The sequence below is a fragment of the Xiphophorus hellerii genome, chromosome 5 (assembly GCF_003331165.1).
Source record: "Xiphophorus hellerii strain 12219 chromosome 5, Xiphophorus_hellerii-4.1, whole genome shotgun sequence".
In the NCBI taxonomy this organism is placed as follows: Eukaryota; Metazoa; Chordata; class Actinopteri; order Cyprinodontiformes; family Poeciliidae; genus Xiphophorus; species Xiphophorus hellerii.
In genome coordinates this window covers 16802508-16822638 of record NC_045676.1, presented here as the reverse complement: position 1 = coordinate 16822638, position 20131 = coordinate 16802508, and the positions used below count along the sequence as shown (strand labels likewise).

At 37.5% G+C, this 20131-nt stretch overlaps 1 protein-coding gene across 6 annotated transcripts in view; it reads left to right on the top strand.

The window, feature by feature from the left end:
* kcnq5b (potassium voltage-gated channel, KQT-like subfamily, member 5b) overlaps window positions 1–20131 on the top strand; it is a 102734-nt gene that overhangs the window by 56424 nt on the left and 26179 nt on the right. For all 6 annotated transcript variants that reach the window (XM_032562909.1, XM_032562910.1, XM_032562911.1 and 3 more), the window contains exon 2: window positions 18273–18363. In XM_032562909.1, the coding sequence (XP_032418800.1) occupies window positions 18273–18363 (91 nt within the window). The remainder of the gene's footprint in view (window positions 1–18272; window positions 18364–20131) is intronic.

The following is a 20131-nucleotide window of genomic DNA, read 5'->3' as shown; positions in this document are numbered from 1 at the left end:
CTGCACGATGAGTCATTCGCATTTTTTTAAGTAATGTTTCAGGACATCGCAAATTCTAAAGTGCAATTTTAAAAACACCAAATTCAAGTAATTGTCTGTTGGCTAGATTCTGATGTATCAGGGATGTGTACCTCTGTATGTGTGCATGTTCAGAATTCCTTTCATAATCCAACTTAGAGCATAAATGATTCTTAGTCCTGCTGAAAAGTTTCTCTTCAGAAAAGGGTCAAAGCAAGACTGTTTCCATGGAAACAGTGCTTCATGAAGAAAGATGGCTATAATGGCTCTTGACAATCAAAGCAGCATAAAAGAACAGTGTGAAGCTTGATGTTAAAATCCGCAGTGAATACGTTTATGCTTGCAAGCCATGAGCTGTGTTGTTTCTCCTGTGTCAACAGTCCCAATAGGTGAGGAGCGATCAGCCATCCAAATCCAAACTGCCACAGTGCATAATTATAATGAGCCAGGCCACAACTTGGTCTGTCTTAAGTTGTATATTGGGGAACTTGTTAGCTCAGTAGATAAAATTGAGAAATTTGACAACTCTACATGACGATTGTGGTGTATCCACTCATGAATTTGACATCAGACCCGTTCTGACGCAGCTGCTTACAGAAGAAGTTTTGCTTCATGCTGCCACACCACAAGGTGTAAAAGACTAGTTTTTCTTCTTATTTGCTCTCTATGCCTGTTAGCGCTTCACTGACTTTTCATTTGTAAAGGTAGAAAAAACATCTTAAGCATGCAAACATTCACTTTCTGATTCACTGTTTGCTGGTAATTTTTCATCACTCATTGCAAGTTGTTCATTCCGGTCGATTAAAAAAAATCTATTGCAGAGTTTGTGTATCCACATCGTGGTACTAACATATTTGGAAGAGTTCCTTCGTAACCAAACACTATATTTTAATATTTCTTCATAGGTAGAAATATCTGTCTGGATATAACTATTACTGTAGTGTTTATTTTTCTCTTTTCTCAGTGATTTGATTACATTATTTAGGCTTATCCAGGATTATTTTATTCTTAAATTAACTTTGATCAGTTATCCCTCATATATATAGGGTGAGAAGCTTGGAGGAGGAGCTCAGAGTAGAGCCGCTGCTTCTCCACATCGAGAGGAGCCAGCTCAGAAAACTCAACCATCTTATCAGTATGCCTCCTGGACATCTCTCTGGTGAGGTGTTTCTGGCACATACCACTTGAAAGAGAAACCAGAGGAAGACCCAGGACATGTTGGAGAGATTATGTTTCTCAGCTTGCTTGGGAACGCCTTGAGATTCTCCCGGAGGAGCTGAACCAAGTGGCTGGGAGAGGGAGGTCTGGATCTTTCTGCTTAGGCTACTGCCCCAGTGACTCAATCCTGGGTTAAGAGGAAGGTGATGGACAATCTGCTACATTGGGCTTAACTAGAAGTGTAAATAAAGCTGCTGTTAGTGTTTCCTTTCTTTCCATGTATTAGACATGACTAGAAAACAATGTTCTATATAGGTCTGAATGTGAATACATAAACTTCAAGCCACGAATTTGAAGTATCCATCTCTTTTGATCAGCTTCCATTCTGAATATATTCTGAATAGAACCACCCATTTGTTTTCATTATGAAGCAGCCAGTGTGCTGAGATGATATATGGAGTAGTGTGAGATTAAGTCATGTCATTACTGACTTATTTGTGTGGTATTTGAGTTGTAGCTGCATATGCACGGTGTGTGTGGCAGTGTTTAATGTTTTCACATTAAAATTACATACAAATTTGCAATAGTGTTATGCAATAACAAAATAAATTGAAAACTAAGGGTGGAGTTAAGATAAAGACTTTCTTCTGTGTATCAAACAACCATAAACAATTTCCATGGATGCGTCTGCTTCTGGAGCTCCTTTTGTACTATTTAGATAACAATACAATACTAAATTAGAGGTACAAATATCCCCAATCCAGTTCAACGCACAACTACAATCCACATGTATTTGTGGATTCCCAAAACATGTTTTTTTGTTTTGTTTTGTTTATATTCAGCATTTTCTCCACTTCCCAGTGGAAGTAGAATTCCTAAATTTGTCCTTCATTTGGTCTCACAAAGTCCCATTCTCTTGCTTACAACAGCATATGGCTACTGGGCTACCAGCCCAGTAGCATATGATTTAATGATTAATGATTAAATTATTAAATCATATTATTAATGATTTAATAATAAGATTGTAGGGAAATGACTTCCAGAAGCAATATCTCTTTCTCCAGATTCAGAGGTCTGATTCAAAGGATCACAGATTATGTAATGCCTGCTCCTAACTGAACCACAGTTCATCGATAATATGTAGTTATGACAAAGCTAATGTATGTAATTGTTCTGAAAGGAAGAGAGCATGGATTGGAGAAACAAGGTGATCATTGGTCTTATTTTAGCATTCTGCTTGTACCTTGTAGTTGCAAAAATTAAGAATCAAGGCTGTTTTGTTGCTTTCCAGACACTCCACATTGTGCAGATAAGTGGGCTGCAATCACATCAGCATATTAACCCAAATTACTCTTTGCATGCAGACTTGTGTGCTGATAAGTACCTGCTGTTGTAGGGCCGCAATGAAGACTAGCCAATTAATGGAAGTAATTAGTAACAATAAGAGTCCTTTGGGAGTTGAAATTATCTGTCGAAAAAAAAAAAGAACCAAGAGGGATAAGAGTGAATGAAACCACTCAGGGTTATTTATCTCATAAACCATGACAGGTGATTGTATAGGTCAAAATATAATGTACATGTCAGTATTGCATGCTCCTCACAAAGCCCTTTGTTTAGAGGATTGCTTGAGGGAAGGATTCCTAATTGCTCCAATAGTTGTTGCATTTTATGTGCTTTGCCTTGTGAAAGTTAGGATGACTGTTTGTATTCAGTTTTTGAGTTGTCCAGCTGCATCACTGTTCAGCATGTCAAGATAAAAAAGCCCATTATTCAAACTGTCCCTGTGCAAATATTAGTGTATTAGTCGACATTGATAAATGTGCTCTCAGAGGGCTGTTTGGCATGGTAACCAAGAGCAGTCAAATTGGCTTAATGGGCGTCGAGGACAATGATACATTGGGACGGAGCATACCATTGTCAGCAGGACAAAAAAAAACTGCAGGCTTTTCTATTCAAGAGAATATAGTTTTTATATTTGATATTAGCATGCTTTCAGCTAAGCTACCTTGTTCATTGAATGATTCCCCAAAAAACACAACCACACACACACACCTTCACGCTGGTACTGAGAAAAGGGTGGACATTCACCCTTTCCTAATCCTTTTAACTCTGACTACTTTTTACTCTGCATGATTAGATAAACATTTCTCAGTTGATGTTTTCCTGGTTTGTAGAAACCTTAAAGCATTTGTTTAGCTTGGTTAGGTATAAGATGATTTAAAGTTGTGCTCCATGAGATGGTCAAAGACATTGAGATTTTTACTACTTTAATATTCTCCAAAGCTTTATCCCTGACTTGTCTGCTGTGTTCAACAGTCTTCATGATGCTCTCAGTTCACCAGTGATCAAAGATCTTCACAGAAAAAATGGATTTAGATGGAGCTTATATTACACACAACTGAATTCAGAAGAAGATTTTTGAAGATAATTGCTTAAACTGGATTTTATTTAGGGTAATCCGTGTGGCAAAAAAGCACCACAGTTTTCTAAATGTTATTTGTATATAAATTTAAAACATGTATTGTTTTCCCTTATTTCACAATTAGGCACAACTCTATTTGTCACAAAAAATACCAGTAAATTACGCAAGAATTTTTGCAAAATGTGAAAAAATGTCTAAATATAGTGGATATTTTCCTGATATGTCAGTTTTCTCCATGTTTCTATTTTATATTGGATATTATACACCTGCCAAAACTTCAACAGCACAATAATGCATAATTTATCCTAAATCATTCTGGCTTAGAAAAATACTTCAGCTGACATTAAAGCACGTATTATAACCTGCTTGTTACACTGGATTCTGCTGATTTGTGTCATCGAAGAGAACTTTTGCGTGCGGAAGTGTGCTATGGAGAGGGGTCATGTTGACAACTTCTCTTTGACATGAAACATGCAGCCAGAGCTCACTCGATTATGATGCGATTAGTTAATTCTGCGAAGATGTGGAAAGTGAATTATGGGTGTATCTCATTCCGCACCACTAATGGATGGAAAATACCTCCATCTCCGACCTCAACCTCCCCACACCCTTTAACCAGAAACCATCTCATAATTTCCAACTTGTGCATTCTGAAGTGAATAGATTTAGCATCTCAGATTTATTTTGTCTTTCCATTTGGCTTTCTCTGGCTGTCTCAGTTGTAATTTACTGCAAGGTTGTTATCGTTACTGTAACAAAAACAGCCAGCCCGTTCCTGTATTTATGGGTTTTATCTTCCTGACCCTCTGAGCGCCCGTCACTTTTGAAAGAATGCTTATTAAAAAACAATCTTTCGCCATAAAACGTCCCATCAAGCAGCTTTTTCTGCCCATCTGAAATACTGGAGGAGCCCTTTGAGTGCGTCTTGAATTCTGATGTCACTTTGTGGTAGCTTGAAGTTCACATTACCTTGAACAGAAAAGTCAACAGTTTTTCCAGAGAACAGGGAGCATGATTATCTGGCACCTCAATTACTGTCTCCACAAAAACCAAGCGGCTCCCTCAGTCGCACGCATCGTTCGGAAGTGTGCCCACACTGTAAAACCGGCATAACAAATCCCTTTAACAGAGCTGCATAGGGCCCAGTAAAGAATGTGCTGTTCGCCACACTGCGACAGAGCAGGAAGTTCACTGCTTTCCACACGGGTCCATAGAAAATGGGTTTCCCTTTAGCGGCAGCATGCAGTCAGGTGCATTTTGTTTTTTTTGTTTTTTTCTTTTGTTTAATATCTGCTGTTAACAGTGAGAAAAGTGCTGAAAACCCTATTGTGAAAGTTGTTTGAATTTGTGGGAATAGGTGAAGTACTTTTTTTAACAATAGCTGTGAAGAAGTCAAAAGTTTTTGATGATGACACAGTATCGGCCACAGAGAATACACCCTACCTCTCTGTTTAGTTTTCCTGTTCATATTTCTTTGTCACAATTGCTTTTATTTGGCTAAACACATTTTGTCCCTTCTCATCATGCCGGGTCTTAATAATGTGAATGCACCGCCTGCTATTATAGCTCTAGGTATGCTTTGGAAAGCCATTGTGCAGTGTACTTTCTCTTCTACAGAAAATGTTATGAAAAGGACCTGGGCATGCAGCTTACAATGCATTGTACTGAAATAAAGAGCTGGAGTGTATATGAAACTCCCTCATTGTGAATTATGCTGAGCAGTTGTGCTATATCATCATTGAATGCAGCTGAATGTATTCACAGAGATAAATATTTGTGGTGATATGGGATACAGAATGCTTCCTCATCTTTTTCAACCAGCTTTTTAACAGCGACCTATTGTGCAAAATTCTCTTTTTGCATGTTTTTATACTTCCATACATCTTTCTTTACGACTTGTAGGAATAGTTCAGGTGTTTGGCAATAAGTAAATCTTTTGTTAAGTGGAAATCAAGCTGCTGCAAAAATGCCCTGATTAAGTCAAATTTGGTGGGCATTGCGCCTCACCTAGCAAACACAGTCAACACCCATCACATTAAGACATAGCCTTACAGCAACTCATTCCGAAACTAGCTCAAAAATAGGCAAAACTGAGCAGATAAACTCTCATTATCTTATAATTATTTTCTGCAAAAAAATGTAATGAACATGTTAGTATAGCACAGATCTATCCTAACTTTTCAAGGGGGCATAATAGGCCCTCTTTAATTCAATTTTGCTATGCTACTGTGATGCAAGAAATTTTTTTTTTTCCTGTTTTATGTTCTTTCTTGTGTACTAAAAGCTTCAGGTCATCTGAAATCTTTTGCCATTTCTCTGCTTTGCACTGCACTGTTTTCAAATATGCTTTAAGAGTGCAGTGCTTTAATATGCTTTAAATATGCTGTAAAAATCACTTCATCAGTCTGTCAGTGGACAGTGGAGCTGTGGTTTTATATCATCTTCTGTCAGCAGCTGCTTGTGGAGCTCCACAGACACTCAAAAAGCTGCTTATTATGTCCACCATCATTTGTTTGATTTATGTTCCAGTTCTTTGCCATGCTGTTTCAGTTGATCTGCAGATTCGACAGCTAGTGTTATCGCTGCTTTTTTTTATTTTCAAGAAAGATTGATGAATACGATTCACTAGAATATCAAAATGCTCACTAACGCTCAGTGAAAGGGAAAGTCCTTACCCAACTCACTCTGGCAATGACCGACACATCAAAGAAGAAATATCAGCTTCTGAAACATTGGTGATTAAAGAAATTAATTTATAATTTATCAAGTCCTCCAGAAGTTGTTGCCTTTATTACACCAATAGTAATGTTACTAGTAATAAAACAAAGCTCTAATCGGAATATACTGAAAATATGTGTTTAGTTTCCATGCCATATAGTTTTACACAGCTGTTTTTTAATCTTCAGATGATAAAAGTATTGCACCAACAAGATTGGAATTACTTAATGTATCAACTTAATATTGGTACTAAGTTTTTTACTGTAGTCTTTCCGTCTCTCCACTGTGCCTGAAAGTTATCTACGTACTTAAACCACAGGGATCCATCTCCAGCCTTGTTGATAACCATCTTGACTCTCATCCTCTCCCACCTTTGATCTTCATGTTTCCTCTGGTTTTCTTCTGCATGTAAGGCCTTGCTGCAAGCCCGCTGCTCCTCTGGGAAAAAAGCTGGTGTGTAAAGGCCTTCTGGATGGATCATTATCCATTCTCAGACCTTAAGGTGCTTTTAAGTTATGTTTTATTCTTTATGTATCTGAATTTCTTGCTAAAATGCAAAGTCAAAAAAAGTTTGTATAAGATCAGAAATGTAATAAATAACAGATGAGATTGATGATGGGGTTCCCACTGTCTGACGGTCAATCTTGGATGCCTTTAAGCCCACAGAATTTGGTGTTGCTTCATGCAGTGTTAATTTTAGCCTTCCTGTTTGGGCAGAAAATATGCAAGTGATATTTGTTTTACAAAGCTATCCCAAAGTACCCCACTGTCTGTGTATTTTGCGGGGCTTTGTAATGACTCCTGTTCCTTGATTCTGGACCATTTGAAGGATCAAAGGTCACAGGGATCCATTTAGACTAATCTTTGCCTTTAACACAATTTTCCACCAGAATCTTTAAATACTCTAAACGTGTTCTATTCTGTTGGACCGTACTGTAGGATTGCTTTCAATCTTTCTCTATGAAACATGGTTTCATTTAGAGCCTCACAATATATTGAATTCCATTCATCACTACAGTATCAATGTGCAATAGGTTGATTTCTAGAGCAGGTATGGGCATAAAGAGCACCGAAGGCCCATCCGACTGGACACATTTATCATTTGTATTTACATGCTTACACAAATATATTAGCCAATCAAAATACATCTTTTAGTCCTTTGTGTACATCTTGAACATGGAAAAGAAGGAAATGGAAAATGTGGTATTAGATCAATCAATAAGAGTCTTGGAATGTTAAATAGCTGTGCTGTAATTTCACATTTTGTCTAATATTGTGCAGCCTTGAATGATCTATTTTCAGGATTGATGGCTGGGTCTTCAACTACAATTCTCCAGAGACACTACCTGGTAATATTTACTGCTGTTTCTAGACACCGGAATCAAATGACTAGCTCATTCACTGGCCTCTGCAGATATTGATGACATGTTGAAGAGATAGCACAGCCATTTGGTTTGTGTGTGTTACACATCACACAAATCAATTATAGCAAAATGTATTTTGTCAATTATTTTATTTATTGATTGATTAAAACGTAGGAAACACAAAAGTTTCCTATGTTACACAGTGAGACAAACTTAGCCTAAGTTAGTGTCGATTTGGTAACAAAATTAATACACTAAAAACATGCAGACGTTAAACGTAAAACGGCAGACTGAATGAAAAGCTGTCTTCCTGTTTTTTGGTGTTTGATTAATTTTATTAGTTTTTCCACTGCAAACACAGACCATTTTCATTCTCTAAGCTATAAGCCTCAATGCCCATTATCATCCAAATTTAGACTGCAAAAGGATGGATGCTCGATGTCAGCCCATCGACCAGTCCACCCATCGCTGCTGATTGATGGGGGGCTTACCATTTTCAGGTCACAAGGGTTTGTTTGAATGGACCTAAGTATAAGCGAATTTGCAGTAGAGTTTCTGACTCCAGTGAGGTTTTTAAACTCCTAAATCTAATGTGTGCAGTGTTTGAGTCAATGTCTTTTTTGATGAGAGAGGTATATGGTTTCCTTTACATCACTAAAGTTTGATGCAGAGAGGCAGTTAAAATCGTCATTTTTCTTTACTTTGTTGATCCTTTTAAAATAATTTTAGCTTCAACAATACTGAATTGAAGCTACCTTCAATTTGTTGATTCCCTGTTCAAAGACAGTGTACAGTACTGTGAACTGAGGGCATTGCTCTGTGGGTGTGGTAGCTCCGCTGATTATCCAGAGCACCATCTGGACAGGTGATGGCTATTCAAGACCTAAAAGTATTTGTTTTTCCATAACTTGGTGAGGTTGGCCCAGGACAATGCTTTACTCCTCTGTTTGATGGTACACTGTCATATTAATGCGTCTTTTGAATTTCAGCTACTTCCAGCCTCAATAAGTCTCTGTCTGGGCGCCTCATTATCCCCTGACCTGGCATCATTAATTCTTGTTTGCTCAGAAAGAGATTGGATGCAGAAGTAGGTCAGAGCTTAAGGGTCTAGGTATTGATGCATTAGACAAATACCATTGATCAATGAGTCAAGTCCTGGAAAAGAAAAAACTGTAAGATAAATTCCTTGTAGACATTATCAGGTGTAAAATAGTATCAATAGGGTTGGAAGTGACTCCGATACACCCATGTCATTGATTGTTCTGGATCATATTTACTCCAAAAAAGGAATAATAAAAACTGTAAGAGGAATACTTGAGCAGTGTGTAAGAATGGCCTTATCACAGTGGACTTATTTTTCTATTTTGCATCTCACTCCTGGACTGTATGTATAGTAGTGAACATAAGGCCCAAAATGAAATAAGAAAAGTAAAGATAAAGACTACATGCCAAAAAGTGACTTCCACTGTCTTTTTGTAGCAGTAAACTTTACATTTGAGATGTTTTGTTTCTATAAACAATATGCAAAACAGGAGTGCATCAAGTGCAACAGATACTTCCTAGATAACAAGTCTTGATATTTCACAAAATATGGTTCAGTTGTTTATTCTTAGACCGTGGCAAAACGTTAGATATGCCAACAAACACATAACAGTTTTACAAATATGAGACCTGAGTTTCTGTTAGAAACTGTTTTTATGTTATTTTTTTATTTAACAAACTCAGTGAAATCACCAGGTAAACTAAAGATGACCATTTTTAGAGGTTGCGAAAGATGTTTTCTCTCTTACAGATTATTGTTTATCATACCAAATTACTCTTTTTAATTCTTTTATTTATTTATCTGGTTAAAACATTTAGAAACCAACCTAGTCTTACATAAGAATGTATTTCCGCCTTTATCAGTCAACTGAAATGAACCACTTTCTTTGAATTAAATTTCTCTATTAACAGCCGAGCCTTTTCACTGAAGCAGAAAACAGTTAAATAAAACTTCTGGCAGTATTTCAGACAGCTTCAAGGAACAGTGGGGAACCTTTCCGGAAGTGGTTGGCTTAACAAAATTATTCCAATAGCGCATCAACAACTCATCGAAGAGGTCAAAAAAGAAGCCAGAGGAACATCTGAAGCACAGAAAACCTCCAACTATTAGAGTGTCCCAAGATGAAACCCTCCGCTTACCAAAAAGAACACAATGTATGTAAAGACTGTAATGTAAAAGTCCATCTTAAATTTCTTTAAGATTTTGATAACCCTCAAGACTTCTGGGAAAACAGTCTGTGGACTGACGAGATGAAATGGGAAATTTTAAATAATTTTATATTTGCCAAAAATATTTCCAAAAATATAATTTTGTCTTCTTTGTAATAAGGAATTATATAGTTAAATCTGCAACATTATTTCTCCCTCATTTGTAGTCATGCCAACATACAGTAGTTACAGTAAATGCAGGATGGTAATTGACACTATGCAGAGCTTCATAAACAGTGGGACGCTGCCTTTATGAAGTGTAAATTGTTAAGTTCCTCCCCTTTACTTTCCATTACTACTTCTCCTGAAGCTCTGCTGATGGACTTTTAATTTGCTCAGCGTCTCTGGTTCCTCGATGTGAGAGAACAGACACATTAAACTACCACCATGCTGCTTTATGAGTTTGCACTCGTGTGGGATTATTTGGGTAAATTCTTCTTTTCTTCATTTTACAGGATTTTATCGTTTTACTGAATTTTGTTGTGGTCTGTTGGATGTGCCGATTTCAAATAGCTGAGCATTGTGGGTGGTCTCACTGGTTTTATCTTCTGGTAGCGCCTTCATATTTAGCTTTTGTAATAGAGCTTCATTTCACAGCTCAGAGGATTACATGTGTGCCCTCACACAGGCTCCTCTTGTTTGGTGTTTCTTTTTTGGGATTTGGGTTGTTGTGTAAAGAGAAGCGCTAACGCATTGCTGCAAGCTATGCACTTGCTATGTGTATTTCCTCACACTTTACATTTTAAGATTTCAGTATATCAGTAAAAAGTTTGGGCACAAAAAAGAATAATAAATAAAAAAGGCTTCACTTGCGTCAACTACTTGTGACGGGGGATCACATATGTACTATTCGGGAATTGCACTGGGCAGCTGCAAAAAATGTGTCCTGGGGCCGCAAATGGCCCTGGGGCCACACTTTGAACACAAATGTCTTAGATTATTTAAGCAAAAGTAATCTAATCTAGATGCAAAAGGAAAAAATAAGATGAAATATAAACTTTCCTTGCTTGTCTTCTTCAGCATTGATTTAAATAATTTACAACTTCCCACTGTTCCTCCACACGCTGTGACCTTAATTTACAAATAAAATGGAAAATTAACTGTCATCTAAAAGAGGACTTTGGACACTGACTAACAGAATTTTTTTTTTTTTACCTTTTAGCCCTGGCAAAATGCCTCTGATGTATTATTTAAGTGTGGTTTAACACAAGGAATGCAGAAGATGTAGCCCATGTCCTGGATACAGCTGTTCATAGCTCTTGAAGCTCTGACTCCAGCTGCAGCCCATGTTTCTTCCAAACTTGAATGAAATTTGTAACAACACATTACACATGCCATGCTTTAAAATCGTTTAGTCAATGTAACACTTTGAAATAGTCACAATGGTGGAAAACACATTTCCAGTGCCAATCTTACAAAGCTAATCATGCAGTGGCTACAAAAAAGAAATCAGGAAGATGACTACATATACGCAAGAAAAATTACATATTTGAGTGTTTTATTGTCCTTACATTTTGGCATACTTCCATAAAGTAGCCGTTTATGCAATGCATAAAAAACACTCTGAGATCAGTGTCTTTTGGGCCTTAAACTGAACCAGAAAAAGCCAACGGGATCGCTCATTAAAATCTTGCATTTGCATCTGATTTGGGAAGTTGAGAACAAAGTAGGGATATTATCATGTTCTGAGAACCTTTATTTACATAATGTGCTTACAGCTATTCTAACCTTTCAGCTCCATTCAGCACCAGGCCTGTTACAGATAAATGATGTAATGCTATCTAGATATGGATAACTGCAGTCACCTCCTCACATGACATGCAGCCTCCAACTTTGAAATCAAACGAAGTGGCTCCTAATTAGCATGCTTTACCCTTATTAGACTAGACAGGAATGCCAAACATGCACATGCAAACCTGTCAGCAGTTAGCTGGAAGCGCCACAGCCACTGCTAAACTAACACATCTCTAATCATTCTGTCTGTTGTGTTCAGAGAAGAAAGGTGGCTACATACTCCCAAATCAGCAGCTGTAATTATGCAGTTTCAAAGTAATCTCTTGAAATGAGATGCTTGAATAATACAGTAGCATCAGACTGAATGCTCTCTGGATACAAATAGGCCTCTCTTACCTTTTAATCTTTATTTTCCTAACCTATGTGATTTATATATTTTTTGCAGTAAACATTAGGGCAAATAGTTTACTATGAAATGATTTTTTCTGCAGAATACTATACTTTTTTCTATATAATGTAGTACAACTACTGTAAGTTGGTACTAACTGCTTAATCGGTTGGGCTGGCTGCTCAGGTGGCTAGCCTGCAGTCTTCTGCTTAATAAACATGCAAACTGTAGTTTAAATGTAAGATTAGGTTATAATGTGGCACATCTTTAACTTACACAGAATGACTATTTTTTGCTTTATAGGTGCAGGTCCCTACCAGCACAGCAATTAGATGTGTAAAGCTTTCACCTTCTGACATGAGTTTGATTTGAGTGTTCAATACCTGTCACTAAAGTAATTACCTCTGCTACAGGTTTAGTTTTAACCATTTGAAATCTAATTTTGAGGCAGATCTTTCCTGTAGTCCATCCTGAAAAACTTGGTAGTTAAGTGTGTTGTGTGGACACCTTAGTGCAGGAGCCGTCCTTATAGATGGAGCTGTCACTCAAAGACTTTCTTTGAAATCTCACTAAAAGCACTTGAAACCAAAGAAATATTACAAAAATTGCCCAAGCATTTTAAAATCTCTATCCACTTCGACACCCAACGGAGTCTTTTTTTCTACTGTCACCACATGTCTGCAAAGTTAACGACTTGATGCAATCAGCTCCCCACCATCATCACATGGTTTCTCTAGAGCTGCCATTTTTTTTCCCAGATGAAAAACCTTTTCAACACTCTTAAGATTTCTTTCCACTGCATTGTGTTATAACTTGAATCTGAATGCATGTTACCAAATTTAAGTTTATCATTATAACAGGATTGATTTGATTATATATTTCAGGATTAAAATTTTATCTGTTTGCCTTTCAAAGTCAAGTGTTCAGAGCTGCAGCCTCCAGCTGAGCTCCCGTCCCACAGAGCACCACTCTGCCTCCATCAGACTAGTGGCAGCGGCAATTAGAAAACACCTGGTGGAACTGCTATTCTGCTGAGCTCTTCATTTGAACTACTTCTGAGTTCAACGCTCCTTAAAATGATGTAATGTTGTAAACAGCATCATTGTTGTGATGAGAAGCTCAACAGTGTCTGCCAGAAAGGGTTGGAGGATATTTAAGAGACAGAAGCCAATTTCAAGGCATCTGTCATTGTCATAATAACTCAAGGTAACAGTTACTTGATTGTACTTTAAAAAGAAACACTACTTTTTTTTTTTTTTTTTAGGAAGGGGACCCTGAATGACATTGTCATGGTCAGTTCGACTACATTCACCAGTGTGTTTTTTTTTTCCTCAGGAATTTAACGTAAAATATTTAATGGTTAATAGAAACTGAGGAGATCTTTCATGAAAATAACATATGATTCTTCTCATCAGTTCTTTAGTGCACTGAAATCAGACCTGGATGCATGATTAAATCTATGTAGAATATTAATAGTTTTATGTGAATAAGCTTATCATTTTAAATACAAAATATGTTACATGATTACTCATCATATCATTACATATATTTATAGAAACAAAACTAGCAATCTTCAACAAAAATGCACACAATTACTCATTATAGATGAAGGGCAGGTTTGCAGAGACTGATGAAAAGGTGAATGAGGAACAGATTGAACACCATGGTTGTACGGAATGATTTTTGAGGTTGTTTCATTTAGCTGACCTATTGTGAAGGTCACCAAAAAAAAAATTGTTTGTGCAAAATTTATCTATGGTTTGTAGCAGGTGTATTCATTCTCCGTACTTTGTACTGTTGTGCTTTGTAGATGGAGGACCTGGAGTTTATGGCAAAAGCCAGAGTACAACCTGAATAGGTCACCAGTCTATCATAGGTTCACCAGGTGCATGCACACACCAAGTCTGGTCTGAATATGGCAGGCCTCTTATTATGGGTAAAAGAAAAATCCCTAAGCAGTATGGCAGCTCTGCATTACAAAGCAGAGTATCTCTAGAAGATGTACAAAATATTTATTGTGACTGTTATTTCTATTGTAGGCACAGGAGGAAAACTCTAATGCTGAGTTTTCTGTTCAGATGTGTCTCAGCAGTCATTATTTTTAAAGCCCGTATGTGTTGTCATTTTTTTCCTGAGCACATTGCACAACAAAAGCTTCACACAACAAACAAACAGACCCACAAGGCTCCTCTTAAACACTTCACTGTATCAAGAGTCAGATATCATAAAAATCTGTCTTTGAGCTGACTCTGCAAGTTCATTTTAACGCATCTAATCCTCCAAACACACGCGGTTCGTCTCGCTCTCCCTCAATGCTCCCCACCATCTGAGAAGCGTAACATCAGTCTTATGGGGAATGAGACATACAATGTGAGCCCCTGATCCAACCCCCTCACTCCCGCTGCTTGACTGAACACACTTTGCATCCTCCGCTTTTTCTCAGAGCCCACTCAGGTGCATTATGGAAATGTCTTCTGTCATCTTCGGTGTTGCAAAAGCTTCCTCTGGGATATACAGTTGCAGCTCTGTGTCAGCATTGCAGGTACAGCAAGTGACTGCATCTGAAGAGCAGACATTAGTGATGAAATAGCTATTCAACAGTTCAGGACACATCACTGACAGGTCTTCCTTTCCCTCAGTGATGCTCTGAATGTTCTGTTGAAGCCTGTTGAAGACTGAGTTGACCAACACTGTTCCACAATAAAGAACTCTCCATTTGAGATGATGACTTACTGAACGTATGGCTGTTGCTTCCTGCTCCTGATCACAATCATCTTGAGAGAACATCTGAGATTTGTTTAGATCTCCTGTAATGTTTTGTTGTTGTTTGCTGTAAAGTTTAAGGTCATGGTTATATTTAACTCCATGGGCCTGTTTGGATCATAGTTAGCATGCATTCATGAAGATTTATATATAAATGACACACTTTACAACAACAACTGACAGTAGTCATAGATGACCTTCCAATTGTAGCATGCAATTTAAAGTCATAACAGAAGAAGATTGTCATGCAAAGGATGGTTTTGTTAATATTACTATTTTATTATGCATTTTTTTCACATTTTCTTTGGAATAAAATAAATGCTGTAGCAGTTGGTTTGAAAATTTTTATTGATTTCTTATCTAAACATGGGCTACAGTCGATTTTGGTTTCAGGACCATGGACAGCTTCAGATTGATACACCTGCATGTCATTTTTCTGAGCAGCTCCTTCTGGGACCATGTAATGAAAGGGAACCAGTCATTCTAGCGTCATTGGTCTATTAGTGTGTTCTGACCTAATTAACCTGAAAATGAAGCAGGTTGCATGGATTTTGTTGCTGTTATTTTAGTTAGGATAAATCCTTCCTTCTATGCTGTTGACCATAATAATGAGGCAGATTTAAAATGTCCTTGTCTTTTTTGAGGCTTTTTTTACACCCTTGTTGCACATTTCTTCAAATTGTATCATCCCAGTCAGGGTAAGATTATGCAACAGCTGAACAAAGCAAAAATACAAGCATGCACATGTAAAAATGACACTCTGCTCTTTGTTTATACACCAGCTGCTTGTTCAGCATGGCTCCTGACGAAGCAGTGAACCATGAGCTGTGTGTACTTACATCATTGTCCAAAATCATATTTTCTCTTGTCGTGTTTTTGGTAGCCGTGGGGATGTGAGAATGAACAGTTGCCACCATAAATGAGCTATCAGTGAAATGAACTATTTGCTCTCTCTGAGTCACACACGTTAGGGCCAGAACTTTATAACTTTAATAATTTAATTTCAGTCAATTAAATACATAGATTGAAAGTTTTAACATAATTAATTATATGTTTTATTTACTTACAAAGGTTCCGGCTAGATAAAAAAAACATGTTGCAGCAACAAGCACCGATGTCCCCAACAACATCCACAATCCACATTTCTAAAATAGTATTATTTCAAAGAAGCACTTGAATGATTAGGGCAGCAACTGAAAGGTGAATAACTTTCAATATATTAGCAGCAAAAAGTGAATTGAAGGTGTCAGATATATACAGTATATATACAGTATATACCTATATACAGTATATATATAATACAGAAACTTCACAGAGGCTGTCATCCTCAGATTGTGTCAAGTAGCTTTCCTTTTTATAACATGTTTTATACATTGCTAGAAAAAAGGTAAAATCAAACCAAATAAATTAAAGAATAAATAGATTAGGCCTGCAGCACTCAACAAAACAAGATTAGAAGAGAGAAAGTATGTTATAATTTGAATTGAAACAAAGACGAAGTAATGATGATGAGGCCGGTTGTCTAGCCTCTACAGGCCCTTCTGTGTAAACAAAGACAGCAACAGAGGTGCTTGCCCTATGTCTGCCCATCAAATTTAAAATGGTTCAAGTAAAAAAAAAAAAAAAAAAGCTATAGCATTGTGTGGACAAGCTCAAAAGTTTTTCCAACTCACTTTGCAGAGAATTCTCTTAAAATATGCAGACTGGAGTAGCACTTGAGATTTATGCTTTTGTCCTATTGTGAGTGAATATGTGATAGGAGAGGTGTAGGTGAGTGGGTGTAGGGACAGATGTTCATGTTGTGTTTGCCAGAACCTGTCTGTGTGACTGTGCGTGTGCGAGCAGCAATAAATCCAGCTATTGCTTGTTGGAAACTAAAGAATGGTCACTCTATTATAAGACAGAGTGAGATACTCCACACTAATCACGCCGTCTCCGAGCATCGCAATGGACCAGACCAAAGCCGTCCGAGCATGCTCATTCGTGGGATTAATTAGCAAACTTCAATGAGTACCTAATGATGTTGTCAAAGAGCTTTTCAATGGTTCTTTCCCTACTTCTACAGTAAATGTGCACTGAAAGTGGAGGCACGAGTTTGGCTGTGGATGGAGGGAGTTGATTGTCACTCTGTAATTTTCGGTCTGACAACCTTGTAAGTGCGAGAGGCGTAGGTGTGCCAGTGACAAGGAGCTTGCTTTCAGCTGACAGCCCCACAATGCCTGTCACCCAATGTTTCCCACCAGTCACATTCGCATTATTCAAATCTTTGGAAATGTCAACAGAGCAAACTTCCAACTTTTGGAGCTGCATGCTTTTATTTCAATTTGAAGCCCCCAGAGATCTGCAAACCCGTTATAGAGCAGCAACAGGAGATCTACATAACTGTGAAAAATATAGACCTCTATTTGGAGTATTTGTAAGAGGAGACAAGGTTTGATAGCCACAGCTTTAGATTGTATCATTTGGCTTTGGACACAGACCCTTGCTGTACATTCACCATCCTCAACCAAGAACAATTGAACTGGACATACTCTGTGTTTGTCAGACATTGTGGTGAACAACTTCCTGGTGTCTGTGTAAGTACAGATGTGCTGAATGACAGTCTGTATTATCAGTACAACTGATGGTGTTTAAAAAAAAGGAACAGTTTCAGAGGTTAATGAACAGTCTGCTCCAGCAAAGATATGTGATTCCCTCTAATATCAAAGCACAATTTTAGGATAATTTAGCAAAACACTGACTGAACTTTAATCAAAGTTTGGTGCTGGCCCATTTTAATGGAGCTGTTGTCAAAGAGAGTAATACGTTTTTATATTATTATCAAAGCTTTGCCACCCTGATATAATTTTCTTGGCTTATGAAGGAAAAAGCCTGTAGCAAGAGGTTTATAATAAACAAACACAAATGGTAAAAATCTAATTAGGAATCAGCACTGACTTTTTAACTAAATATCACAAAAGGTCATGCTCATTGTTGATCCATCCATCCATCCATCCATCCATCCATCCATTTTCTGTTCACCCCTTTGTCCCTAATAGAACTCAGGGAGTTCATATAAAGATTTAAAGGTTTAAGAAAAACAGAATAGATGTGATGTTTGTTAATGTATCTCTTGCAAGAAAAAGGAAAAACATTCTGAGTATGGAAATGGTCAGAAGCTACTTGCTTTTCAGTAGCTACAGTTTCACTGTTTGCTTCTTTCCAGTCATGTTGCACAAACAAGCATGATTAGGTTGATAGCTCATGGTTCACTGCAGACAGGAAATAAGTTCTGTGATTTCACTGGTAGGCTCTTGGGGTTCTGCTTTTTCTCAACACAGCAACGACTTCAGAAATTTGTCTCAGAGGGACACGCAGAGACCAGTCACATTTCAGTGTCGCACCTTATAGGAGTTCAGAGGTCTCTAATCTCATTGATGTCACTTTGTTTAACTCTAATTGTTTGTGTTTTGTTCAGGTTCATCTTGGTATTCACCTGCCTGGTCCTTTCTGTGTTCTCAACCATCCCGGCTCATCAGGACATCTCCTCCAACTGCCTACTAATTCTGGTAAGAAAACCTTGAACCAGAAAAAATCTCAGTCATTCTCCTGAGCTGATCACGCAGGAGTTTAAACATTAAACTGTCTGGAGCGGGATAATGGCCAATGCTGAGGGCTCTTCTCATTTCTCTAATATGCAAATCCCTAGCCCGTTAGCAGAGTCTGTGGACTGTAATAAGGATGTCACAACAGTTATTCCAGTCCACTCATGTGACAATGTTTACACTTGACTCAGAAATGTATGCCAAACATATAAAGCTCAGTTTAAAAGTCAACTTAAAGTTCTTATATTAATTAGTTCATTTTTTTCTGGAAATTTTGCATCATATTAATTCTTCAAAAAAAGTTTCTAATTTTTAGGAGAACATTTCTCAAGGTAATTTTAATTTTCATTTAATCTTTAAAAAGTATTTACATGTTGGTTTGTTTTTTTTTTTTACATTTTTCTTCTCGCAGTTGTCAAAAAGTTTGAAAACCAATGCTCTACATCAGGCCTGTATGACTGTAACACCCTGACCACAGAGTGTACAGAGCAGACCAAACTCTTCCCCACAATAAAAATATAAGTACATTTGTTTTTCATGTGCTGAGCTACCATGCCCTCCATAAGCCACTGTTCACTGCAGTTAATATCAGTGCAATTGGCTGGTCTCAGTTTCATTGTTAATATTAAATAACCTTTCTCAGTTTTCCTTTTTGTAGAAAATAGTGACCATGACTTAGTTCCATGACGAATAAGTGAGAAACAATTTAAAAGCCTTATTAATTAACTGTGCAATTTTTTTGTATTAACTCTATTTTCATTTTCTGTTTGACAATCTTTTGGCTGTCAACAGAGTCTAGACTGGCTAAATAAATGCTAACAGTATCTCTCCTAGCATCTGTCTAGACAAAGTCATCAAGGTGAAACTCAATGCCACATTTGTTCACCTGTCCCTAATTTATTTTGGCCTCAAACTTTCAAACCCTCAATTATAGATTCTTTAAGTACCCATAACACCAAATGGAGCTCATTCGGTGTTATGAGAAAGAGATTTAAGAAGAACAGACTGAGCCAACGGTGGGCACAGGCGCAAAAATGCTTTTAAAAGTCTCCTAAAATGATTTTACATTTGTGTTTTTTATTTCTTCTTTGAAAAGCCTCTAGCAGAAAGGAAAGGTCACTCTTTTGTACACTGCAGCAATTCCTGCAGACAATTGCCCCTGCAGCTGTCGCTACCATTTCACAAAGTGCACCCCACTAATTGCATCAGTGTTACATCTAATGGAAGCAGAAGCAGTGTGTGTGCATTAACAGAGGACCTACCTTAGTCATTATCACACAAAAAGCTCTCTGCACCTGGTGACAAACAATAAGGCAATAATGAGGCAGAATGTGTGATGAATCCACAAAATAACAAGCAAAGCTTGAAACGCAAATATGTTCTTGGGAGACTAAATATCACAACCTCTTTTTAAAAACTAACCAAAGGATTAGATGAAGGTTGTTAATGTCACCCTTCCTCCACTTCATCGGTACCATTTTCTGGCAGGCCTTCTTTGCTTGCAAACATTCCTCCTGTAGGTTCTCTTGATTGGACATCTGCACTACAGAATTTGCAGTACATCTTGCAATATATCTTTAGTGGGGACATTCAGCATCCATGGCATCAAGAAGAAATTGTCAGACATGCAAACCAGTGATATCTAAATGCTTCTGTTTGCAAGGAGCCAACATATATGACGACTGCCAGATAGAAGCATAGAAGACTACACTTATGTCCGCTGAACTAAAAC